At 38.1% G+C, this 27265-nt stretch overlaps 2 protein-coding genes across 2 annotated transcripts; one reads left to right on the forward strand and one right to left on the reverse strand.

The window, feature by feature from the left end:
• The first annotated feature begins 11212 nt into the window (after positions 1 to 11212).
• LOC122065069 (protein FAR1-RELATED SEQUENCE 5-like) lies at positions 11213 to 12433 on the forward strand. Its single transcript, XM_042628861.1, has one exon. The coding sequence runs from the start codon at positions 11213 to 11215 to the stop codon at positions 12431 to 12433; it is 1221 nt and encodes a 406-aa protein (XP_042484795.1).
• Positions 12434 to 13421: 988 nt separating this feature from the next.
• On the reverse strand, positions 13422 to 13850 carry LOC122065070 (S-protein homolog 29-like). Its single transcript, XM_042628862.1, has one exon. It carries the CDS (start codon positions 13848 to 13850, stop codon positions 13422 to 13424), a length of 429 nt encoding a protein of 142 aa, XP_042484796.1.
• Between the last annotated feature and the right edge of the window lie 13415 nt (positions 13851 to 27265).

Below are 27265 nucleotides of genomic sequence, written 5' to 3' on the forward strand. Positions count from 1 at the left end.
TGTGTTCTTTGTTCTTGCAGTGTTGTTCTTGTTGTGTTGTTTGTGAGGTTTAAATAGAGTAGTTTTTGATCCATTTCTGTTAGGATCCAAAGTCTGAGCTTATGTTTTTCTCTACCATCCATTTTAGAGGTAGAGAATGCATGGTGTGGTTAATTTGTTGGTCATCAAAGCAGATTACGGTTTTTATCATGGTTTGGCTGCAACAACCATTTACTATACTTGCATATTTAGGATTAGATGTGTGAACAGAGCTAGAGCTAGCTTATATTACTTACTATACGTGAGTTGAACAGAAAGACATTGAGTCTGTAGAGACGCGGACTTGAAATATAAAAAGTAACCATTTGCTCCTATAATGTTCAACGATAGCATGTTGGGGTAGGGAACACAACGTGTAAGGACATTTAATATGCAGTTGGGTTTGGAAGTAAGTAGGAGGTTGGCTTATGTTAGAACAATGCTTAAATTGCCCTTCCAAAGTTGCTGCGAACTACCAAATGATCATGTGCCTGCACCCATCCTTATCCAACATTTGTTACCATTCAAGTCTAAATGATCAAGTGCTTGGACCCTTCCATACCCAACGTTTGTTACCATTCAAGTCTAAGCTGCATGGCGAATAAATAAATGGGTAGTCAGTCCCGAAACGTGGTCAAAAGACGATCATGAAGCATGTTATGAAAATTAGGTGGTTTAAGAGGCTGCTATGGGGAGGAATGGAAGCATAACATAAGTGTAGATCAATACTTATTTTTCCATTGTTGTGAAACATAGGGAAAATACCCAAATTTACATAACTTAATACACCTACAATTCGTTGATGTCCATCCATATAATGGAAAATCTATGTAAATATGATACCAAAACCTGTATCAAATAATAATAAAGTGCAGAGATGAAAATGTTCCAACCCAATCAATAACAACTCATGAAAATGTAAATAGGATACAGTCCTCGGGAGAAGTAAATGGCAAATACTAAGCTAACAGTCATAAACTAAAGGAAGCCCAAATCCGATGTGTCCGACAAGTAAGAGGGTCAGGGAAAACATGTTCTATGTTCTCCTACTCACAGAGACAAAGATCATAGTTAGGATCTAAGTCAACCCAAATATGCAAGTAGGATCCCTTGCAGAGCCATTCTCTAAAAAAGAGTGTTATATTTCGGATGAAAGGTGTTTTTCAGAAAGAATCGCCACCATTGATAGCAATGACATAAGCATGCACACTTGTTATAACATTCATTAGAGAGCGGATCATCTGCTCGTACGAGCAGATTATTTAAACAGGTCTTACGCTAAATAGGTGCCATGTGTCCAACCTTAGTAGGAGGTAGCCATTTCGTTAATTTATTTTTTTAAATCTTATTTTATTTCCCAATTTTTGAGGAATTTAAAACTATTTAGATTTTATTAATCATTTTTATCTCCTCTATTTGTGGAGTGTTTCATATCTCTCTCTCTCTCTCTCGCATGACTGAAAACCCATGGCCACAATAATTGAAGAAAAGCGGGGGAAGAGAGAGAGAGAGAGATGATACTCACCACTCCATTTGAAATTTCTAGAGATAAAATAAAAATAAAAAATATAACTAATAAAAATCGATAATTGTTTATCTTAAGAGATTGCTTTTCTAATGTTGAATTCCAATTAAAGTGGGAACAAATGAGGGGCAATCACAAACCCAGATGAGAAGATGAGTCCGATTACTATAAAATTGCTTGTAATGATTTTTAGCCACACATGATTAACAAAGTGATGGTTGGTGATATATATAAAGAATCGATATTCACGATCTAAAACTCCCCACAAATAGAGGAGATGAAAACGATTAATAATATCTGAATAATTTTAAATTCTTCAAAAATAGGAAAAACATAAAAAGATTTAAAATTTTGAATAAATAAATTAACGGAAAGTTACCTCCGTAAAAAGGTTGGACACATGGCACCTATTTAGCGTAGGACCAGTTTAACACATCTACTCGTACGGGCAGATCATCTGCTCTCCATTCATTACAAGTGGTTAGTAAAATTTTCCTGAATAATAGGAGCGGCAAGAGATTTTTGGGCAATCCCTTGTTTGGAAAGGTTAAAACACCCTCATGCTTCCTCATGAGAAAACGCAAACGACAGGGGTATTTTCCTTCACCTTGAATTGTTCCACTAGATGCTGTAGTGTCTCATTCGGATTTCGAGACTCACGGATGAGATCATCCAGCACATTGATCGAATAATCCTCAGTACAAGGGGATCTTAGATGCTTCCTCAGGCAAGCATGGGCAGGGTCCACACTTTCTGTATACCCAAACGGCGAGGGAATCTGGTTGAAGAATCGAAGGAAGTATTGGATAGATACTTGTTTTGCCTAGAAATGGACATTTGGAAGTTCAGGCCCATGCCCAATTGTGGGAGGAGTAATAGCAACAGTGGTAATGGGAGATGGCACACCCGAAGGTTCACACATAACTGGTTCAACAACCCGTCTTCGAGGATCAGAGGATAGGTTTTGATCTGTGGGTGGAAATGTGTCATTCGTAGGGAATGATAGAGTTTGGACTTGGGTTGATATGAAGATCTGAGGCTCCAGCAATGATAAAACAGGGAAACATAAATTCTTTTTGTTCCGGAATGGACATGGCTCCAAAATCAGATAACGAGAAGGAGTTCATGGGACGCTTTGGATCCAATGAGAACGGAAGTTGTGACCAGATTGGGTCGATGAATCCAAGTGGGGTAGAGAAAGGACCACCATCCCCTATGGTGGACTCAAAAGGCATCATCATATTGTCACCCAAGTTAGAGGTCCCCGGAGCACCAGCCCCCTCAGGAACTGGAACCGGTGACAATGGCGTATTACTGCCACTCATCGGTGTAACCAGCTTTCCCGGAGTGAGTGGAACATCCTCAACAACAAATGGGTGAACAAGACAGCCATTGAGTACCATTTTGGGGGGTTGATCTATGTTAACAAACATGGGTTTGGTGCTGCAATCTACGAACGACAAGGACGATTTTTTGGTCTTGGAAGCGTTGATTTCGAATTTACAGTTTGCGGACAAATGGGTAATCCGACCACACAACTCACATAAATGTTTGAGTTCGAACATCAACTTCACAGGGGAAGATCCACCTTGAGGGATAGGTATTTTTGAGGTCAAAGGTACAACCCTATTTTCTTCATGCATAACTTAACACGGGATGTGCCGTGCGGAAGCACCAAGTCTAGGTTGGTGGCAGTGAACTCCAAATTTTTTCAATGCAAGATACGGCGTTTCGGAGGTTGGGAACTGAAAACGCCTCATCAGGTATGTGCAACCCTTGCAGTTAGGGGTGTCAATCGGTCGGGCCTAGCCGGCCTTGGTTGGGCCTAACAAGGCTTGGCGGTGTGAAATCCTTGCACCGTGAACATTCGTTTACTTAGACAGGCCTGGGTTTGGGGGGCATGGTACGGTTTGTAATTAGGCCGATTGGTATCGGGCTTTGATCGGGCTACCTTAAATGGGCCTTAAAAGGTCTTTAAATGGGTTATAGGCCTATTCAATTCTATACGGGCTCTAAATGGGTCTACCTTAAAATCATTTTTTAAGCGGATTAAACTATTGACTTTACAATTCAAGCATTTTACGTAGAATTTAAGAAGATAAGATTCTTAGAAAAGGTATTTACAATTTAAGCATTACTCATATTTTGTAGTATTAGTGGTAGACTATGTATTTACAATTTAAACATTTTTCTAAAGGGGATCGGGTCTGTCGGGCTAAGTGAGTCGATTCTAATAGGATACTTAAGTGAGTCAGGCCACTCAGGTACCTGATGGGCTACTACTCTGCACCATAAACGCCCGTTTAATAAATGGGTTGGGCTTAAGCCCGACATGTTTATTAAACGGGCTGATTCAGGTCTGGCCTTATGCAAGTCGGGCTAGGTCGGGCCTACCGATGCTGATCAGGATTGACACCCCTACTTGTAACCATAGTGTGATGAAGTCCATCTCCTTCTTCGACGCCTCAATGTCCAGTCCATTTGTCCCAAGTCGTATGATCTGGTCATTGCACCACCACGGTGAATTATTCAGAATGCGATTTGAAGCTAACTTAGAATCGAAATTGACATAAAATGATCCAACGTTGGTACAGGATGCTAACACTAGAGCCTACGGCTCCCATATAGAGACCACAACATCTCTCATTCTTTGGGTGGAAGATAAGGGCCAATAACCATGCCAAACAGAGATGAGTTAGATGGTTTCCATAAGATAGGTATAGGATCTTCAAAGACATCAACTGTCGGCGACTTCCAGGTAGCTACCGATGGTACCAAAGGAGGACATGGTGGTGAAGTCGGTGAAGCAGCCATGTTGGATGGGGGGGGGTGAAACCAGTCGAAGATCCTAGAGATTGGAGAGAATGTTGGGCTAACTGAAAGGAAGATAAGCTACGGCTTTGAGATGGAGAAGACTGAGGTGAGTGAGCATCACGACAGTGCAACATTATCATAACAGTGGTTTAGGAAATGTTATAAGGGTGGGGTGCAGTGAATAATTATAAAAGCCCAAAGAGGATGATTAGACCAGCTGAAATGTTAATGAGTAAAGAGATTGGTAGGGGCATTTAACCCGTTGGCTTATGTTAGGGACACTTATTCCCAAGATGAAGACGAAATAATAAGGAAAAACATAATTGGTGATTAGATGGACAGATGTCAACTAGATACACAATGAAGGAGTAGATATCGTCAAAACAGCACCATCGCGTTTCATTATTAGAGATTGAATTATTAGAGATTGAATTATGGTTAATACTTTTTCTAAGAGTTACTTTTGATATGCTGATAATATTAGGGAGAGGGACTTTATAATTTATTCTTCCCAATGCGGACAGTTATCTCTAATATTTTAATCGCTGATATAGTCTTTGGAGGTAGAAGGGAAATCATGTGACTAATTTTTTCTTTTATTCTAGAAAAAAAAAACCTTACTTTAGATAAAATGTGCATATCAACAGTTAGAGTTCAGCACTTTGTATGCCCAAGTTTTCAAAAGGCTAATATATGGAGAATCAATGACAAGACATTGGATTTATAAAAAAAAAAGGTTGTCCATGGTCAATCGCCAACCAAAAGTAGGCCAAGGCCACTTTAAAAAATTATCTACAGAGATGAGGCTGTTAAGTTCAAGTAAGTCTATTAAAATTCTGTCAAAAACACTTTCTTTGATTTGGAATTCCTGGAGCTCGATCAGAAGTCCTGTTGCCATGGCATAAGTTCCCTCTCTTGTCATGACAAAATCAACAAGAGAGAGTAAGCAACAAGTATGAGAGAAAAGTGATAGTGCCCATCCAGAAATGTTTAAAGACATATTGGTAATAGATGTTATAAAAATAGTATGATCAGGATATATTGTTGGGGTAGGACGTGGAAAAAGTGGGGAAACTGATGGCAGTTCCACAGGTTGATTGTTAGAAAGGTGCTGAAATTTTGCTGTCCAATGGTGCACTTATTGGATAACAGTGCAAGGTGAAAGGGAGGCGATCGCTAAAGTAACCCTGTTTCTATGCATCCATAAGAACTAAAATATGGTAATTAGTACAGCAAAAAAAAGGTTAATTCAGATAGAGTCAAAATGGCTGGAATTATAAAGATACATAATTAATCGAGCAACCGAGGTAAAGGGAAGGCTAGATGGTTGAAAACCAACTGGGTCAGAAGCCTATATTCTTTGAGCAACCTCACAAGAGAAAAACACATGAAAGAGATTTTCCTACCCTTCGTGACATAGACAACAGGTGGAGTCTATATTCAGCCATTTGTGCAGGTATTTTTTGGTGGGTAGTCCATCCAGAATCAATCGCCAAAAGAACAACTTAAATTTTGGTGGAATTCTAAGTTTCCAAAGATATCACCAATAGTGTGAGCAGGGCAAAGAGCATGAACACCTGTAGGAGCGTCCATTAGTGTTAGTACCAGAGTTTGTGAAAAGATATCTAGAAGCTGTCTTGGTTGTTAGAATGCCAGTTTTAGAGAGATGGCACCACCATTGTTCATTATTAGCAGCAGAAACATGCATAGGAAGCTGTAGAATCATGTGTGATATATGATAAGGCAACAAATATTGTATAAGATTAGAATTCCAACCAATACCAGATATAACGTGCCTTACCAGTGTTACCGGCCTAATGTGAGTTATTATGATCATGATATTGAGCAATAGAAATTGGAGATCACTAGAAAATCCAGGGTTCCGTCCAAAAGAAGGTATTGTTCCCATTACCAACTTTCCTGTAAATCATATGGTGAAGAATGAAAATAAAACTAATGATGGCATTCTAGCAAGGGGAGCCTCTTGTTTTGAGGGTTTTGGGATCAAAGACAGATATGTGATGGAAATACTTAGCCTGTAAGAGATGAACCCAGAAGCTTTGAGGATTGTTGAGAAGTCTCCATCCACGTTTGAGGGGTAAAGCCTTATTTTGGGTGCATGAATCTGTAAAGCCAAAGCCCCCAAAAGCTTTAGGCCTACACAGTTTCTACCAACCAATTAGATGAGCTTTTCGGTGAGATGATGAGTCACTATTCTAAAAGTGAGAGTAGATTGAGTCCAGTTTCCTGCATACAGTCTTTGGAATAGAGAAACATGATATTAAATAAAAAGATATTGATGATAGAGCTGACTGGATGAATACCTGTCTTACTGCAAAAGAAAGAAGGGAAGCTTTCCAAGTACTAAGCATATTTTCCACTCCATGAAAAAGATTGTTAAAATTCACACATGTAGATCTAGGGTGGAAAAGTTTGGTACCAAGATAGACTGAATCCTTATCCATTTCCAAGATGCCAATGGAGCGACAAAGGGATGCATGATCATCAGGCTTGTCATTGGAGCTAAAAGTAAGTCCACTTTTGGAGAGGTTGTTGGTCAAATTAGACAGATCAACAAAAAGATCCATAATTCACCTTATAGTGGATATGTCCTCATGGATTGCGCGACAAAAAATAAAGGTTTCATCCGCAAAAAACAGATGGGTAATTTCTGGAGCAAATCTAGAAATCTTGATGCCCTTAAATAAGTTTAACTCCCTGTGAGTATTCAAAAGTTTGGAAAGTCCTTTCATCACAATAATAAATAAAAAAGGGCTTAGGGGTCATCTGATGAGCACAATAATGTGTGAAATCTTAGGGATATAAGTGTACATTTTGCCTCACTTTGGATAGTACTACTTCTGTTTTTCTTGTATTTTTTTAGTTTCCAAGTCTACAAGAGAAGGTACTTAAAGTACTTAAAGTGAATCAAGAATCAGTCCAAGCTTGAACTAGCTTGTCCAAAGGTGGGACCCACTTATTGGTACCACATCCTCTCTCTTACAAAATCCTGAAGATTATTCTCTTTCCTTGCCACCTCACAAGATCTTGAAGATGCTATGCAAAAATTCCTTTCTGATTTAGTCAAGATTGCAAGATATTGATTAATATTGCAAGGAAGGAATAGAATTTGTTAAATTTTGGAAACAGATTCTCTCTTTCCTCACACAATATCTTAGAGAATGAAAATTTTTTACCAGGATATAATTTAATTTAATTTTCTTTCTTTTCTTAAAGAAGACTTGTAGAACGAAGGAGGCAAGACCAAAGCTCGATAAAAACTCCTTCCAACCCCTCTTATTTATTATTATTCCACTTAGTTTATTTTCTAGTTTATGCTTAGTTTTCTTCTCTCTCTCTCCCTCTCTCACTCTCTTTAGTTTTAGTTCTTCTTTATTTTTACTTTAATCACTTTTGTAATAGATTTTTATTTCAATTAATGCAAGCACTCTTTTACTTTTATTCAGCTTTCTATATTTATGATTTATGTAATTGAGTCGTAATTTTAAAGTTATAGTTCTAGGCTTAGATTTAGGTGACAAGATCACGAGCCGTGGAGCATCTCCTTTTCCAGTTCAGTTTTTTTTTCTTAAGATTTGTTTTCTCTAGGCCTAGAAATTTTAGATTTGGTTATTTTCAGACATGGTTTTTAGGGTTGGTAGTATCTCAAATCACCTAAGCTTTCAAGTTCAAGCATTGACTCAGGTAAGTAGGCTTCTTCAATAGTTTTCTCTTCCCCTTCTCATTCCCTCTTCTGACCATCCTTTCTTTTTTAATTTAGGATCTTAATTTCAGTTGTTACATTATTGCTTTCTTTTTCCCCCAAGGTTCATGGCTAGTGTATGTGTTGGCTTTCCTAGCCATAGAACCATCATTTTATTATTTTTATTTTAATTGTCTCCCCTTTCCCTAAAGCCAAGTTGAGTGACTCTCTAGTCAAGTAGGGAAGCTCATATTATGATGTATCTCTGGGGCAAAGTAGAGAAACCTACTTGTGAGTCTCTCTCTAGCTCCCCTTTCTTTTACTTTATTTTTATTTTAGTATTTTTTCTCCTTCATTGCTATTTAATTGTGTGGGTTGTTTATTTTTAGTTATTTATTTAATTAATTTTAATTTCATGGCTTACGTATTTAAATTCTTAGATGACCAATGGTTAGGACGTTATGTTAGATACTTATGTTTAGGATGGTAGTTGGAATTAGATCACAACCATTTATCGGTTCACTTTCGCATTATTAAAAGAAGCTAAAAATATAGTGACAACTCTGCTTGTGTTCGACCCCTAGCTACACTGATTCGTACGCTTGCAGTTACATTTTAAATCCTAACAAGTTTTTGGCACCATTGCCAGGAAGACAGTTCCATGTTATTTTTCAATTTCTTTTGGTAAATCGGAGTGCTTTGTTTGCTTTGTTTTGTTTTTGTTTTTCTTTTATTGAATTCTTGAGAAGAACAACTTGTAATAGTAGTTGTATCGGTGGAGGCCGCCAAGCCTCACAGTATGATAAAGACAGGTTTCGCCCTGTAGCAGTACCTCAGGAATTGACCTGAGCAACCCTGGATCCTTGCCGGTGAGTTCCCAAAAAGAAAAAAAAATATAAAAAAAGAGTTTTTCTTTCTATTCTTTTGTGCTTGTCTTACTCGAGTTATGGGTAGTCTTCTGGTGCATGAGTGTATGGACCCGTGATTCTACCAATCGTTTAGTAAGAGTACCTATTTTAAGAATGACAAAACAACCTAAGCCTACTTTAAATGATAGGTTTTACCCAGCCAGGGCAGCCCAACCTTCTTGCATTAGATTACTAGTTGCCACGGGAAACAACTATAAGCTTAAAACTCAATTCATCACTATGTTACCCCACTTCCATGGGCTATCCTCCGCGGATGCTTATTTGTTTCTGAGAGAATTTGAGCAGATTTGTGTCCTCATGAAGATACAACAACTCAGTGATGATGCTGTTAAACTTAGATGAATTACCTTTTCGCTCAAGGATGAAGCAAAAACATGGCTATATGGGCTACCAACTAATTCCATTATCACATGGGATCAGTTTATGGTAGCGTTCTTGAAAAAAAATTTTCCCTTGCATAAAACAAACAAACTTAAGAGAGAGATCATGCAATTCTGACAAAAACCTCAAGAGTCATTTTCCAAACTCATGGAAAGGTTTCAAGACCTTCTTCAAGAGTGTCCCCATCATGGTATTGACAAATGGCATCTTTACCAAATAATTTATGAAGAGATAGACTACCATAGCAAGCAGATGTCAGAGTCTATGTGTCATACAGACTTCACAGCTTATGCAGATGAAAATGAAGCTTGGAAATATATATATATATATATATATATTAGGCATGCCAGCGGATCACAGTAGAATTAGGAATGCTAGCAAAGCCTTTGTCGTTGGATTGTAACAAATTGATATTAATCGTTAGATGATTCTTATGTTTATATTATTCTAAAATTTCGTTGAGACTGACAATAATATACAACCGAACCAGTTAGGGTATTTTTGGGAAGAGGAATGTCAGGCATACTATGAAGAAAAAATGGGAGTCCGTAAAAGAAATCTTCCAATACAACTGACGCATATCTCTCACTCTTCCTCATTTCTTCTTCTCTCGACTATCTTCTTCTTCCCCCTTGTGCGAACCTCGTCTGCAACTGAAACAACATTTTGCTAGACCAGTGTTGCCCTATAACCAAGAGGAGATTTAGGTCAAGATGTGTTGAAAGAACTTGAATTGTTGAAGCACTAAATTGTAAAACTTTAAATTTCTGCTTGACTTTGATTATTGCTTAAATAATGTATGTACACATGCATAATGAACTGGTGGTTTCCCATATGTATCTTAGAATGGTAGTATATATGTTTACAAGATGATCATTGCGAATCTATATGACATAGAAGAGTGTTCTCTTTGGGGTGGGGCCACTATATATATTCTCTATGATGCAAATGAGGGCCATCGGCCCTAATAGGTATTGTGATATGGCAGTTGAATTTATCACTTGGTGTATGGTTGGCATAACTGGACTTTTGTGTTAGCTTGTATATAAACTAGAGTAATTTAAACTGATATGTGTATAGTAGTTTCCTTTGCATATCAATATTGTTATTGTTAGAAATGTGTAGGTGGGCTAGAAGGATAGTAGAGAGTCTTGGTACCCGTTGTCATCAGTGGTCAATTTTGGTTTCCTCCATAGAGATAGTACCTGATTGGGAATGTCCTTATAGGATTGGACCCAAATATCGTTGATGGAAAAAGTATTTAGAGCGTGTGGATGGAAAAATTGTTCAGTAGTGCACCAAGTAGCTGTTGACGCTACACTTTTATATCTTTTAGGAATTACATAAAATTTGAATAGAGATGGGGGATGTGATAGAGGATGATTCTATCGGACGTAGTACCTGGTTCTATATGGAAAAAGGTAATTTATTGTTTGGAAAATAGTTGGCTTGGTTGTTATTGTTATCCATTGTATAGAATTTTTTAAACGTCAAGTTGCTGTTTTGTTTTTTATGCTTTGGCAGAGTTTTTATATGGAATGAACAAAAAATCAGATTTGGATCAAGTTATTGAAACCGACGCAGTGCAGTTGGAGAATGAAGTACGTGATTCGGATGATGAGACAGAAGAATCTATAGTAAATGAGGAAGGGGTTGGTGTTGAAGAGGGTGTTGGGGAAGCAAATGATTGTGGAGAAGAGTATGTGCAATAGCCAAACAATGAGGAAGGAAGTAATGATCCAAATGTGGCTAGGACAACAAGTGGGGCCGACGAAACTGAAAGGAATTTGCTATATATTAGGATGAGAATTGATGATTTGGATGCGGCATACTCTTTTTACAATGAATATGCCCAGAAGAGAGGTTTTAGTGTTCGCCTCCATAGGAGAAATTATTTCAAGAAAAGGAAGTCAGATGGATCAAGGCGGGTTCTGTAAAAAAGGTTTGTTTGTTATAAAGAAGGTTTCCGAAATATTAACCGCAAGAATTAGAAGGGAAGGGAAGTGCGTCGTCGAGCAAAGGTTAGTGTTGGTTGTCCTGCTTTTGTTATGGTTAACTAATGGTTGGGTCATCGAGAAGATGGAGGAAAATCACAATCACACGTTGGTTTATCCCGGCCAAATATTCAGACTCGGATCACATCAACAAATATCAGATGAAGTCAAAGCGATAGTTGGCAATCTACAATGGAGTGGATTAGGTCCAACACAAATTAGTGATGTAATTGTGAAAATCTTCAATGGCCAACAGAATGTTGGTGTGTCAGAGGCGAAGCTCAAAAGTTTTATCAAGAGAAACGAAAGGCATATGGGTATGGAGGACTATCAATCTGTGTTAACATATTTTGATTCCATCCGAGTGAAGGACCTTGGCTTCATTTACTCCATCAATTTAGCTAAAAATGGGATGTTGAGAGGATTTTTTTGGGTTGATAGTAGAGTGTGGTCTTCTTATCAGGTATTTGGTGATGTTGTGGTGTTTGACACAACATACAAGAGGAACCGATATAGATGGCCTTTTGGGCCATTCAAAGGAGTCAATAACCATAGGCAATCTATCATAGTCGGATGTGGTTTGGTTGCTAACGAAACCAAGGAGTCATTTGAGTGGTTCTTTAGGGCGTGGTTGAATGCAATGGGAAACAAGGCACAAGATGCCATTATTACTGATGAGTGTACCAGTATTATACCTACCATGACCAGTGTTTTCCCCAATGCAGTACATCGATTTTGCTCTTGGGATGTTGCGAAGCATGCACAAGAACACCTTGGTCCGATATGGTACAGGAATCATGACTTTAAGATGGACTGGAGTCAGTGCATATATCGTACGTGGACAGAGGAACAATTTCTTATACGGTGGGAAGCAATGATGGTGAAATATAACTTGAAGGGTAATTCATGGTCAAGTGACAAGTTCGCACAAAGGGAGCATTGGGTGCCATGTTATTTGAGAAAGCAATTTTTCGAGGGTATGAGCTCAACACAAAGAAGTGAAGGGTTGAATAGTTACTTTCAAGGTTATTTTAAGGGCACAATGACATTGTACAAATTTGTAAAGTAATATGAGAAGGCTATCGAGAGGCAGAGAGAGAACGAAGTTGATGCTGAATTGAGAACAGCTACCCAATTACCACAACTATCTTTGCAACATCCACTAGAAGAGCATGCGGGTAAGGTTTACACAAGGTGGGTGTTTAACATTTTTAAGAAACATTTCATTGCCAGTTTTAGCTTATATGCAAAAGAGGATGCAATTGAGGGTCAAGTTCAGAAGTTTAGGGTGGGCCCTTTTAAGATCTCAATTGAGCATAGGTGCATGGTGGTATACAACGCAACACCAGAAAAGATACAATGTGATGGTAGATGCTTTGAGTTCATAGGGATACTATGCAAGCATGCATTGAAGTCCTACAGATTGTAGACAGTGACATTATCCCAAGAAAATACATTTTATTTAGGTGGACGAAGCAAGCTAACTCTGGGTTGACATTTGAAAGTCAGGGTGCACAATTTCCAAGAGCATCGTCCGTTGATGCACAATGCAAGTACAATTTCTATCCTTCACCCAACTAAAGTGCAAGCTGGCCAAAGCCTAATCAAAATTTATTTTACTTTTGGGTTGAACCAAGTTACCTTGATCCACTGCCATTTAGCTGAAGCAGAAATTCAATCTTGGCTCTCGTCAAGCTTGTTGATCCGGATGTTCACTTATCTTTAACAAAAAAAAACCAAACCACAACATTGTAGCCCAAAATCAGAATGAGGTTGAACCATTTAACAATACTTTCAGATTCATTCATCAAGACCAATGCATTATCTAATAACAATAAAATCAATGCATCACTTTACATGCATAGTCATTAATTAGGGTTTCTATAAAATTTTGGAGATTGGATCCCCTGCACATTATTTCACCTAGACATACATATGAGGCAGATCTAAACTCTAATGGATAGTCTTACCTTAAAAGGCCTGTCCTTTAGAATTTTGATCTACCTCATATGTATGTCTGGGTGAAAGTACGTGCAGGGGATCCAAATTCTACCCTCTTATTTAGGCCAATGTGCAACCACTTTGTCGTCACTGGGTTTTAATTTGTCGACAACGTGAACCCCATCAAATTTTACAATAGCCATGCAATTCCTACAAGTATCTCTTGCTGCAAAATAAACGTCTGCATGAGTAGCTACAAATACACCATTCCTATTATACCAGAAATCACAATAGTAGAGAGTGTCAGTAAAAATAGTATCACAGAAGTCCCATGTGAATTCCTGGTTGTAATAAAGTGCCTTCTCTCCGAAATCATCGTTCTTTGATTGACACGACAAATGCAATCTCTTTCCTGGAGCCAACATGTTCTTCACTCTTACATGCTTATGAGTAGTCGTGAAGCACCCAGAAACTGAAAATGATGAGTACTCCATGAACACAGCAAGAATGATCAAAACAGGAATGACACTAGTAAAACCACCCATTGTGTTCTTTGTTCTTGCAGTGTTGTTCTTGTTGTGTTGTTTGTGAGGTTTAAATAGAGTAGTTTTTGATCCATTTCTGTTAGGATCCAAAGTCTGAGCTTATGTTTTTCTCTACCATCCATTTTAGAGGTAGAGAATGCATGGTGTGGTTAATTTGTTGGTCATCAAAGCAGATTACGGTTTTTATCATGGTTTGGCTGCAACAACCATTTACTATACTTGGATATTAAGGATTAGATGTGTGAACAGAGCTAGAGCTAGCTTATATTACTTACTATACGTGAGTTCAACAGAAAGACATTGAGTCTGTAGAGACGCGGACTTGAAATATAAAAAGTAACCATTTGCTCCTATAATGTTCAACGATAGCATGTTGGGGTAGGGAACACAACGTGTAAGGACATTTAATATGCAGTTGGGTTTGGAAGTAAGTAGGAGGTTGGCTTATGTTAGAGCAATGCTTAAATTGCCCTTCCAAAGTTGCTGCGAACTACCAAATGATCATGTGCCTGCACCCATCCTTATCCAACATTTGTTACCATTCAAGTCTAAATGATCAAGTGCTTGGACCCTTCCATACCCAACGTTTGTTACCATTCAAGTCTAAGCTGCATGGCGAATAAATAAATGGGTAGTCCCGAAACGTGGTCAAAAGACGATCATGAAGCATGTTATGAAAATTAGGTGGTTTATGAGGCTGGTATGGGGAGGAATGGAAGCATAACATAAGTGTAGATCAATACTTATTTTTCCATTGTTGTGAAACATAGGGAAAATACCCAAATTTACATAACTTAATACACCTACAATTCGTTGATGTCCATCCATATAATAGAAAATCTATGTAAATATGATACCAAAACCTTTATCAAATAATAATAAAGTGCAGAGATGAAAATGTTCCAACCCAATCAATAACAACTCATGAAAATGTAAATAGGATACAGTCCTCGGGAGAAGTAAATGGCAAATACTAAGCTAACAGTCATAAACTAAAGGAAGCCCAAATCCGATGTGTCCGACAAGTAAGAGGGTCAGGGAAAACATGTTCTATGTTCTCCTACTCACAGAGACAAAGATCATAGTTAGAATCTAAGTCAACCCAAATACGCAAGTAGGATCCCTTGCAGAGCCATTCTCTAAAAAAGAGTGTTATATTTCGGATGAAAGGTGTTTTTCAGAAAGAATCGCCACCATTGATAGCAATGACATAAGCATGCACACTTGTTATAACATTCATTAGAGAGCGGATCATCTGCTCGTACGAGCAGATTTTTTAAACAGGTCTTACGCTAAATAGGTGCCATGTGTCCAACCTTAGTAGGAGGTAGCCATTTCGTTAATTTATTTTTTTAAATCTTATTTTATTTCCCAATTTTTGAGGAATTTAAAACTATTTAGATTTTATTAATCATTTTTATCTCCTCTATTTGTGGAGAGTTTCATATCTCTCTCGCTCGCATGACTGAAAACCCATGGCTACAATAATTGAAGAAAAGCGGGGGGAGAGAGAGAGAGAGAGATGATACTCACCACTCCATTTGAAATTTCTAGAGATAAAATAAAAATAAAAAATATAACTAATAAAAATCGATAATTGTTTATCTTAAGAGATTGCTTTTCTAATGTTGAATTCCAATTAAAGTGGGAACAAATGAGGGGCAATCACGAACCCAGATGAGAAGATGAGTCCGATTACTATAAAATTGCTTGTAATGATTTTTAGCCACACATGATTAACAAAGTGATGGTTGGTGATATATATAAAGAATCGATATTCACGATCTAAAACTCCCCACAAATAGAGGAGATGAAAACGATTAATAATATCTGAATAATTTTAAATTCTTCAAAAATAGGAAAAACATAAAAAGATTTAAAATTTTGAATAAATAAATTAACGGAAAGTTACCTCCGTAAAAAGGTTGGACACATGGCACCTATTTAGCGTAGGACCAGTTTAACACATCTACTCGTACGAGCAGATCATCTGCTCTCCATTCATTACAAGTGGTTAGTAAAATTTTCCTGAATAATAGGAGCGGCAAGAGATTTTTGGGCAATCCCTTGTTTGGAAAGATTACAACACCCTCATGCTTCCTCATGAGAAAACGCAAACGACAGGGGTATTTTCCTTCACCTTGAATTGCTCCACTAGATGCTGTAGTGTCTCATTCGGATTTCGAGACTCACGGATGAGATCATCCAGCACATTGATCGAATCATCCTCAGTACAAGGGGATCTCAGATGCTTCCTCAGGCAAGCATGGGCAGGGTCCACACTTTCTGTATACCCAAACGGCGAGGGAATCTGGTTGAAGAATCGAAGGAAGTATTGGATAGATACTTGTTTTGCCTAGAAATGGACATTTGGAAGTTCAGGCCCATGCCCAGTTGTGGGAGGAGTAATAGCAATAGTGGTAATGGGAGATGGCACACCCGAAGGTTCACACATAACTGGTTCAACAACCCGTCTTCGAGGATCAGAGGATAGGTTTTGATCTGTTGGTGGAAATGTGTCATTCATAGGGAATGATAGAGTTTGGACTTGGGTTGATGTGAAGATCTGAGGCTCCAACAATGATAAAACAGGGAAACGGAAATTCTTTTTGTTCCGGAATGGACATAGCTCCAAAATCTGATAATGAGAAGGAGTTCATGGGACGCTTTGGATCCAATGAGAACGGAAGTTGTGACCAGATTGGGTCGATGAATCCAAGTGGGGTAGAGAAAGGACCACCATCCCCTATGGTGGACTCAAAAGGCATCATCATATTGTCACCCAAGTTAGAGGTCCCCGGAGCACCAGCCCACTCAGGAACTGGAATCGGTGACAATGGCATATTACTGCCACTCATCGGTGTAACCAGCTTTCCCGGAGTGACTGGAACATCCTCAACAACAAATGGGTGAACAAGACAGCCATTGAGTACCATTTTGGGGGGTTGATCTATGTTAACAAACATGGGTTTGGTGCTGCAATCTACGAACGACAAGGACGATTTTTTGGTCTTGGAAGCGTTGATTTCGAATTTATAGTTTGCGGACAAATGGGTAATCCGACCACACAACTCACATAAATGTTTGAGTTCGAACATAAACTTCAAAGGGGAAGATCCACCTTGAGGGATAGGTATTTTTGAGGTTAAAGGTACAACCCTATTTTCTTCATGCATAACTTAACACGGGATGTGCCGTGCGGAAGCACCAAGTCTAGGTTGGTGGCAGTGAACTCCAAATTTTTTTCAATGCAAGATACGGCGTTTCGGAGGTTGGGAACTGAAAACGCCTCATCAAGTATGTGCAACCCTTGCATAAGGGTGTCAATCGGTCGGGCCTGGCCGGTCTTGGTTGGGCCTAACAAGGCTTGGCGGTGTGAAATCCTTGCACCGTGAACATTCGTTTACTTAGACGGGCCTGGGTTTGGGGGGCATGGTACGGTTTGTAATTAGGCCGATTGGTATCGGGCTTTGATCGGGCTACCTTAAATGGGCCTTAAAAGGTCTTTAAATGGGTTATAGGCCTATTCAATTCTAAACGGGCTCTAAATGGGCCTACCTTAAAATCATTTTTTATGCGGATTAAACTACTGACTTTACAATTTAAGCATTTTACGTAGAATTCAAGAAGATAAGATTCTTAGAAAAGGTATTTACAATTTAACCATTACTCATATTTTGTAGTATTAGTGGTAGACTAGGTATTTACAATTTAAACATTTTTCTAAAGGGGATCGGGTCTGTCGGGCTAAGTGAGTCGGTTCTAACAGGATACTTAAGTGAGTCAGGCCACTCGGGTACCTGATGGGCTACTACTCTGGACCATAAACGCCCGTTTAATAAATGGGCTGGGCTTAAGCCCGACACGTTTATTAAACGGGCTGATTCAGGTCTGGCCTTATGCAAGTCGGGCTAGGTCGGGCCTACCGATGCTGATCAGGATTGACACCCCTACTTGTAACCATAGTGTGATGAAGTCCATCTCCTTCTTCGACGCCTCAATGTCCAGTCCATTTGTCCCAAGTCGTATGATCTGGTCATTGCACCACCACGGTGAATTATTCAGAATGCGGTTTCTAGCTAACTTAGAATCGAAATTGACATAAAATGATCCAACGTTGGTACAGGATGCTAACACTAGAGCCTACGGCTCCCATATAGAGACCACAACATCTCTCATTCTTTGGGTGGAAGATAAGGGCCAATAACCATGCCAAACAGAGATGAGTTAGATGGTTTCCATAAGACAGGTATAGGATCTTCAAAGACATCAACTGTCGGCGACTTCCAGGTAGCTACCGACGGTACCAAAGGAGGACATGGTGGTGAAGTCGGTGAAGCAGCCATGTTGGATGGGGGGGTGAAACCAGTCGAAGATCCTAGAGATTGGAGAGAATGTTGGGCTAACTGAAAGGAAGATAAGCTACGGCTTTGAGATGGAGAAGACTGAGGTGAGTGAGCATCACGACAGTGCAACATTATCATAACAGTGGTTTAGGAAATGTTATAAGGGTGGGGTGCAGTGAATAATTATAAAAGCCCAAAGAGGATGATTAGACCAGCTGAAATGTTAATGAGTAAAGAGATTGGTAGGGGCATTTAACCCGTTGGCTTATGTTAGGGACACTTATTCCCAAGATGAAGATGAAATAATAAGGAAAAACATAATTGGTGATTAGATGGACAGATGTCAACTAGATACACAATGAAGGAGTAGATATCGTCAAAACAGTACCAACGCGTTTCATTATTAGAGCTTGAATTATGGTTAATACTTTTTCTAAGAGTTACTTTTGATATGCTGATAATATTAGGGAGAGGGACTTTATAATTTATTCTTCCCAATGCGGACAGTTATCTCTAATATTTTAATCGCTGATATAGTCTTTGGAGGTAGAAGGGAAATCATGTGACTAATTTTTTCTTTTATTCTAGAAAAAAAAAACCTTACTTTAGATAAAATGTGCATATCAACAGTTAGAGTTCAGCACTTTGTATGCCCAAGTTTTCAAAAGGCTAATATATGGAGAATCAATGACAAGACATTGGATTTATAAAAAAAAAAGGTTGTCCATTGTCAATCGCCAACCAAAAGTAGGCCAAGGCCACTTTAAAAAATTATCTACAGAGATGAGGCTGTTAAGTTCAAGTAAGTCTATTAAAATTCTGTCAAAAACACTTTCTTTGATTTGGAATTCCTGGAGCTCGATCAGAAGTCCTGTTGCCATGGCATAAGTTCCCTCTCTTGTCATGATAAAATCAACAAGAGAGAGTAAGCAACAGGTATGAGAGAAAAGTGATAGTGCCCATCCAGAAATGTTTAAAGACATATTGGTAATAGATGTTATAAAAATAGTATGATCAGGATATATTGTTGGGGTAGGACGTGGAAAAAGTGGGGAAACTGATGGCTGTTGCACAGGCTGATTGTTAGAAAGGTGCTGAAATTTTGCTATCCAATGGTGCACTTATTGGATAACAGTGCAAGGTGAAAGGGAGGCGATCGCTAAAGTGACCCTGTTTCTCTGCATCCATAAGAACTAAAATATGGTAATTAGTAAAACAAAAAAAATAGGTTAATTCAGACAGAGTCAAAATGGCTGGAATTATAAAGATACATAATTAATCGAGCAACAGAGGTAAAGGGAAGGCTAGATGGTTGAAAACCAACTGGATCAGAAGCCTATTTTCTTTGAGCAACCTCACAAGAGAAAAACACATGAAAGAGATTTTCCTACCCTTTGTGACATAGACTACAGGTGGAGTCTATATTCAGCCATTTGTGCAGGTATTTTTTGGTGGGTAGTCCATCCAGAATCAATCGCCAAAAGAACAACTTAAATTTTGGTGGAATTCTAAGTTTCCAAAGATATCACCAATAGTGTGAGCAGGGCAAAGAGCATGAACACCTGTAGGAGCATCCATTAGTGTTAGTACCAGAGTTTGTGAAAAGATATCTAGAAGCTGTCTTGGTTGTTAGAATGCCAGTTTTAGAGAGATGGCACCACCATTGTTCATTATTAGCAGCAGAGACATGAATAGGAAGCTGTAGAATCATGTGTGATATATGATAAGGCAACAAATATTGTATAAGATTAGAATTCCAACCATTACCAGATATAACGTGCCTTACCAGTGTTACTGGCCTAATGTGAGTTATTATGATCATGATATTGAGCAATAGAAATTGGAGATCACTGGAAAATCCAGGGTTCCGTCCAAAAGAAGGTATTGTTCCCATTACCAACTTTCCTGTAAATCATATGATGAAGAGTGAAAATAAAACTAATGATGGCATTCTAGCAAGGGGAGCCTCTTGTTTTGAGGGTTTTGGGATCAAAGACAGATATGTGATGGAAATACTTAGCCTGTAAGAGATGAACCCAGAGGCTTTGAGGGTTGTTGAGAAGTCTCCATCCACGTTTGAGGAGTAAAGCCTTATTTTGGGTGCATGAATCTGTAAAGCCAAAGCCCCCAAAAGCTTTAGGCCTACACAGTTTCTACCAACCAATTAGATGAGCTTTTCGGTGAGATGATGAGTCACTATTCTAAAAGTGAGAGTAGATTGAGTCCAGTTTCCTGTATACAGTCTTTGGAATAGAGAAACATGACATTAAATAAGAAGATATTGATGATAGAGCTGACTGGATGAGTACCTGTCTTACTGCAAAAGAAAGAAGGGAAGCTTTCCAAGTACTAAGCATATTTTCCACTCCATGAAAAAGATTGTTAAAATTCACACATGTAGATCTAGGGTGGAAATGTTTGGTACCAAGATAGACTGAATCCTTATCCATTTCCAAGATGCCAATGGAGCGACAAAGGGATGCATGATCATCAGGCTTGTCATTGGAGCTAAAAGTAAGTCCACTTTTGGAGAGGTTGATGGTCAAATTAGACAGATCAACAAAAAGATCCAGAATACACTTCTTAGTGGATATGTCCTCATGGATTGCGTGACAAAAAATTAAGGTATCGTCCGCAAAAAACAGATGGGTAATTTCTGGAGCAAATCTAGAAATCTTGATGCCCTTAAATAAGTTTAACTCCCTGTGAATGTTCAAAAGTTTGGAAAGTCCTTTCATCACAATAATAAATAAAAAAGGGCTTTGGGGTCATTTGATGAGCACAATAATATGTGAAATCTTAGGGATATAAATGTACATTTTGCCTCACTTTGGATAGTACTACTTCTGTTTTTCTTGTATTTTTTTAGTTTCCAAGTCTACAAGAGAAGGTACTTAAAGTGCTTAAAGTGAATCAAGAATTAGTCCAAGCTTAAACTAACTTGTCCAAAGGTGGGACCTACTTATTGGTACCACATCATCTCTCCTACAAAATCCTGAAGATTATTCTCTTTCCTTGCCACCTCAAAAGATCTTGAAGATGCTATGCAAAAATTCCTTTCTGATTTAGTCAAGATGCAAGATATTGGTTAATATTACAGGGAAGGAATAGAATTTGTTAAATTTTGGAAATAGATTCTCTCTTTCCTCACACAATATCTTAGAAAATGAAAATTTTTTTACCAAGATATAATTTAATTTTATTTTCTTTCTTTTCTTAAAGAAGACTTGTAGAAGGAAGGAGGCAAGACCAAAGCCCGATAAAAACCCCTTCCAACCCCTCTTATTTATTATTATTCCGCTTAGTTTATTTTCTAGTTTATGCTTAGTTCTCTTCTCTCTCTCTCCCTCTCTCACTCTCTTTAGTTTTAGTTCTTCTTTATTTTTACTTTAATCACTTTTGTCATAGCTTTTTATTTCAATTAATGCAAGCACTCTTTTACTTTTATTCAGCTTTTTATATTTATGATTTATGTAATTGAGTCGTAATTTTAAAGTTATAGTTCTAGGCTTAGATTTAGGTGACAAGATCACGAGCCGTGGAGCATCTCTTTTTCCAGTTCAGTTTTTTTTTTCTTGAGATTTGTTTTCTCTAGGCTTAGAAAATTTAGATTTGATTATTTTCAGATCTGGTTTTTAGGGTTGGCAGTATCTCAAATCACCTAAGCTTTCAAGTTCGAGCATTGACTCAGGTATGTAGGCTTCTTCAATAGTTTTCTCTTCCCCTTCTCATTCCCTCTTCTGACCATCCTTTCTTTTTTAATTTACGATTTTAATTTCAGTTGTTACATTATTGCTTTCTTTTTCCCCCAAGGTTCATGGCTAGTGTATGTGTTGGCTTTGCCCCTCCTAGCCATAGAACCATCATTTTATTATTTTTATTTTAATTGCCTCCCTTTCCCTAAAGCCAAGTAGAGTGACTCTCTAGTCAAGTAGGGAAGCTCATATTATGATGCATCTCTGGGGCAAATTAGAGAAACCTACTTGTGAGTCTCTCTCTAGCTCCCCTTTCTTTTACTTTATTTTTATTTTAGTATTTTCTTTTCCTTCATTGCTATTTAATTGCATAGGTTGTTTATTTTCAGTTATTTATTAATTTAATTTTAATTACATGGCTTACGTATTTAAATTCTTAGATGACCAATGGTTAGGACGTTATTTTAGATATATATGTTTAGGATGGTAGTTGGAATTAGATCACAACCATTAGTCGGTTTACTTTCGCATTATTAAAAGAAGCCAAAAATAAAGTGGCTACTCTTCTTGCGTTCGACCCCTAGCTACACTGATCCGTACGCTTGCAGTTACATTTTAAATCCTAACAAGTTTTTGGCACCGTTGCCAGTAAGACAGTTCCATGTTATTTTTCAATTTCTTTTGGTAAATCGGAGTGCTTTGTTTGCTTTGTTTTGTTTTTGTTTTTCTTTTATTGAATTCTTGAGAAGAACAACTTGTAATAGTAGTTGTATCGGTGGAGGCCGCCAAGCCTCACAGTATGATAAAGACAGGTTTTGCCCTGTAGCAGTACCTCAGGAATTGACCTGAGCAACCTTGGATCCTTGCCGGTAAGTTCCCAAAAAGCAAAAAAATATGAAAAAAAGTGTTTTTCTTTCTATTCTTTTGTGCTCGTCTTACTCTAGTTTTGGGTAGTCTTCTGTTGCATGAGTATATGGACCTGTGATTTTACCAATCGTTTAGTAAGAGTACCTATTTTAAGAATGACAAAACAACCTAAGCCTACTTTAAATGATAGGTTTTACCCAGCCAGGGCAGCCCAACCTTCTTGCATTAGATTACTAGTTGCCACAGGAATCAACTATAAGCTTAAAACTCAATTCATCACTATGTTACCCCACTTCCATGGGCTATCCTCCGCGGATGCTTATTTGTTTCTGAGAGAATTGGAGGAGATTTGTGTCCTCATGAAGATACAACAGCTCAGTGATGATGCTGTTAAACTTAGATGAATTACCTTTTTGCTCAAGGATGAAGCAAAAAGATGGCTATATGGGCTACCAACTAATTCCATTATCACATGGGATCAGTTTATGGTAGCGTTCTTAAAAAAAAAATTTCCCTTGCATAAAACAAACAAACTTAAGAGCGAGATCATGCAATTCTGACAAAAACCTCAAGAGTCATTTTCCAAACTCATGGAAAGGTTTCAAGACCTTCTTCAAGAGTGTCCCCATCATGGTATTGACAAATGGAATCTTTACCAAATAATTTATGAAGAGATAGACTACCATAGCAAGCAGATGTCAGAGTCTATGTGTCCTACAGACTTCACAGCTTATGCAGACGAAAATGAAGCTTGGAATATATATATATATATATATTAGGCATGCTAGCGGATCACAGTAGAATTAGGAATGCTAGCAAAGCCTTTGTCGTTGGATTGTAACAAATTGATATTAATCGTTAGATGATTCTTATGTTTATATTATTCTAAAATTACGTTGAGACTGACAATAATATACAACTGAACCAATTAGGGTATTTTTGGGAAGAGGAATGTCAGGCATACTATGAAGAAAAAATGGGAGTCCGTAAAAGAAATCTTCCAATACGACTGACACATATCTCTCACTCTTCCTCATTTCTTCTTCTCTCCACTATCTTCTTCTTCCCCCTTGTGCGTACCTCGTCTGCAACTGAAACAAAATTTTGCTAGACCAGTGTTGCCCTATAACCTAAAGGAGATTTAGGTCAAGATGTGTTGAAAGAACTTGAATTGTTGAAGCACTAAATTGTAAAACTTTAAATTTCTGCTTGACTTTGATTATTGCTTAAATAATGTATGTACAAATGCATAGAGAACTGGTGGTTTCCCATATGTATCTTAGAATGGTAGTATATATGTTTACAAAAAGATCATTGCGAATCTGTATGACATAGAAGAGTGTTCTCTTTGGGGTGGGGCCACTATATATATTCTCTATGATGCAAATGAGGGCCATCGGCCCTAATAGGTATTGTGATATGGCAGTTGAATTTATCACATGGTTTATGGTCGGCATAACTGGACTTTTGTGTTAGCTTGTATATAAACTAGAGTAATTTAAACTGATATGTGTATAGTAGTTTCCTTTGCATATCAATATTGTTATTGTTAGAAATGTGTAGGTGGGCTAGAAGGATAGTAGAGAGTCTTGGTACCCATTGTCATCAGTGGTCCATTTTGGTTTCCTCCATAGAGATAGTACCTGATTGGGAATGTCCTTATAGGATTGGACCCAAATATCGTTGATGGAAAAAGTATTTAGAGCGTGTGGATGGAAAAATTGTTCTGTAGTGCACCAAGTAGCTGTTGACACTACACTTTTATATCTTTTAGGAATTACATAAAATTTGAATAGAGATCGGGGATGTGATAGAGGATGATTCTATCGGACGTAGTACCTGGTTCTATATGGAAAAAGGTAATTTATTGGTTGGAAAATAGTTGGCTTGGTTGTTATTGTTATCCATTGTATAGAATTTTTTAAATGTCAAGTTGCTGTTTTGTTTTTTATGCTTTGGCAGAGTTTTTATATGGAATGAACGAACAGTCAGATTTGGATCAAGTTATTGAAACCGGCGCAGTGCAGTTGGAGAATGAAGTACGTGATTCGGATGATAAGACAGAAGAATCTATAGTAAATGGGGAAGGGGTTGGTGTTGAAGAGGGTGTTGGGGAAGCAAATGATTGTGGAGAAGAGTATGTGCAATAGCTAAACAATGAGGAAGGAAGTAATGATCCAAATGTGGCTAGAACAACAAGTGGGGCCGACGATCTGGATGCGGCATACTCTTTTTACAATGAATATGCCCAGAAGAGAGGTTTTAGTGTTCGCCTCCATAGGACAAATTATTTCAAGAAAAGGGAGTCAGATGGATCAAGGCGGGTTCTATAAAAAGGTTTGTTCGTTATAAAGAAGGTTTCCAAAAGATTAACTGCAAGAATTAGAAGGGAAGGGAAGTGTGTCGTCGAGCAAAGGTTAGTGTTGGTTGTCCTGCTTTTGTTATGGTTAACTAATGGTTGGGTCATCGAGAAGATGGAGGCAAATCAAAATCACACATTAGTTTATCCTGGCCAAATATTCAGACTCGGATCACATCAACAAATATCAGATGAATTCAAAGCGATAGTTGGCAATCTACAAAGGAGTGGATTAGGTCCAACACAAATTAGTGATTATGAAAATATTCAATGGCCAACAGAATGTTGGTGTGTCAGAGGTGAAGCTCAAAAGTTTTATCAAGAGAAACGAAAGGCATATGGGTATGGAGGAGTGTCAATCTGTGTTAACATATTTTGATTCCATCCGAGTGAAGGACCTTGGCTTCATTTACTCCATCAATTTAGCTAAAAATGGGATGTTGAGCGGATTTTTTTGGGTTGATAGTAGAGTGAGGTCTTCTTATCAAGTATTTGGTGATGTTGTGGTGTTTGACACAACATACAAGAGGAACCGATATAGATGGCCTTTTGGGCCATTCACAGGAGTCAATAACCATGGGCAATCTATCATAGTCGTATGTGGTTTGGTTGCTAACGAAACGAAGGAGTCATTTGAGTGGTTCTTTAGGGCGTGGTTGAATGCAATGGGAAACAAGGCACAAGATGCCATTATTACTGATGAGTGTACCAGTATTATACCTACCATGACCAGTGTTTTCCCCAATGCAGTACATCGATTTTGCTCTTGGCATGTTGCGAAGCATGCACAAGAACACCTTGGTCCGATATCGTACAGGAATCATGACTTTAAGATGGACTAGAGTCAGTGCATATATCGTACGTGGACAGAGGAACAATTTCTTATACGGTGGGAAGCAATGATGGTGAAATATAACTTGAAGGGTAATTCATGGTCAAGTGTCAAGTTCGCACAAAGGGAGCATTGGGTGCCATGTTGTTTGAGAAAGCAATTTTTGCGGGTATGAACTCAACACAATGAAGTGAAGGGTTGAATAGTTACTTTCAAGGTTATTTTAAGGGCACAATGACATTGTATAAATTTGTAAAGTAATATGAGAAGGCAATCGAGAGGCAGAGAGAGAACGAAGTTGATTATGAATTGAGAACAGCTACCCAATTACCACAACTATCTTCGCAACATCCACTAGAAGAGCATGCGGGTAAGGTTTACACAAGGTGGGTGTTTGACATTTTTAAGAAACATTTCATTGCCAGTTTTAGCCTATATGCAAAAGAGGATGCAATTGAGGGTCAAGTTCAAAAGTTTAGGGTGGGCCCTTTTAAGATCCCAATTGAGCATAGGTGCACGGTGGTATACGACGCAACACAAGAAAAGACACAATGTGATTGTGGATGCTTTTAGTTCATAGGGATACTATCCAAGCATGCATTGAAGGTCCTGCAGATTGTAGACTGTGACATTATCCCAAGAAAATACATTTTTTTTAGGTGGACGAAGGAAGCTAACTCTGGGTTGACATTTGAAAGTCAGGGTGCACAATTTCCAAGATCATCGTCCGTTGATGCACAATGCAAGTACAATTTCTTTCCTTCACCCAACTAAAGTGCAAGCTGGCCAAAGCCTAATCAAAATTTATTTTATTCTTGGGTTGAACCAAGTTACCTTGATCCACTGCCATTGAACCAATTTTGCTGAAGCAGGAATTCAATCTTGGCTCTCATCAAGCTTGTTGATCCAGATGTTCACTTATCCTTAAAAAAGAAAAGAAAAGAAAAGAAAAAAGAAAAGAAAAGAAAAGAAAAGAAAAGAAAGAATGAAAGAAAGAAAACCAAACCACAACATTGTAGCCCAAAATCAGAACGAGGCTGAACCATTTAACAATACTTTCAGATTCATTCATCAAGACCAATACATTATCTGATAAAAATAAAATCAATACATCACTTTACTTGCATAGTCATTAATTAGGGTTTATATAAAATTTTGGAGATTCCCTGCGCGTTATTTCACCTAGACATACATATGGGACAGATCTAAATTCTAAAGGACAGTCTTACCTTAAAAGGCCTGTCCTTTAGAGTTTAGATCTGCCTCATATGTATGTCTAGGTGAAAGTATGTGCAGGGGATCCAAATTCTACCCTC

The sequence above is a fragment of the Macadamia integrifolia genome, unplaced genomic scaffold (assembly GCF_013358625.1).
Source record: "Macadamia integrifolia cultivar HAES 741 unplaced genomic scaffold, SCU_Mint_v3 scaffold1875, whole genome shotgun sequence".
NCBI classification, from domain to species: domain Eukaryota; kingdom Viridiplantae; phylum Streptophyta; class Magnoliopsida; order Proteales; family Proteaceae; genus Macadamia; species Macadamia integrifolia.

Excerpts from the sequence above, each read along its gene's own strand:
- LOC122065070 (XM_042628862.1), bottom strand. The coding sequence starts at position 13,850 with ATGGGTGGTTTTACTAGTGTCATTCCTGTTTTGATCATTCTTGCTGTG.
- LOC122065069 (XM_042628861.1), top strand. The coding sequence starts at position 11,213 with ATGAATATGCCCAGAAGAGAGGTTTTAGTGTTCGCCTCCATAGGAGAA.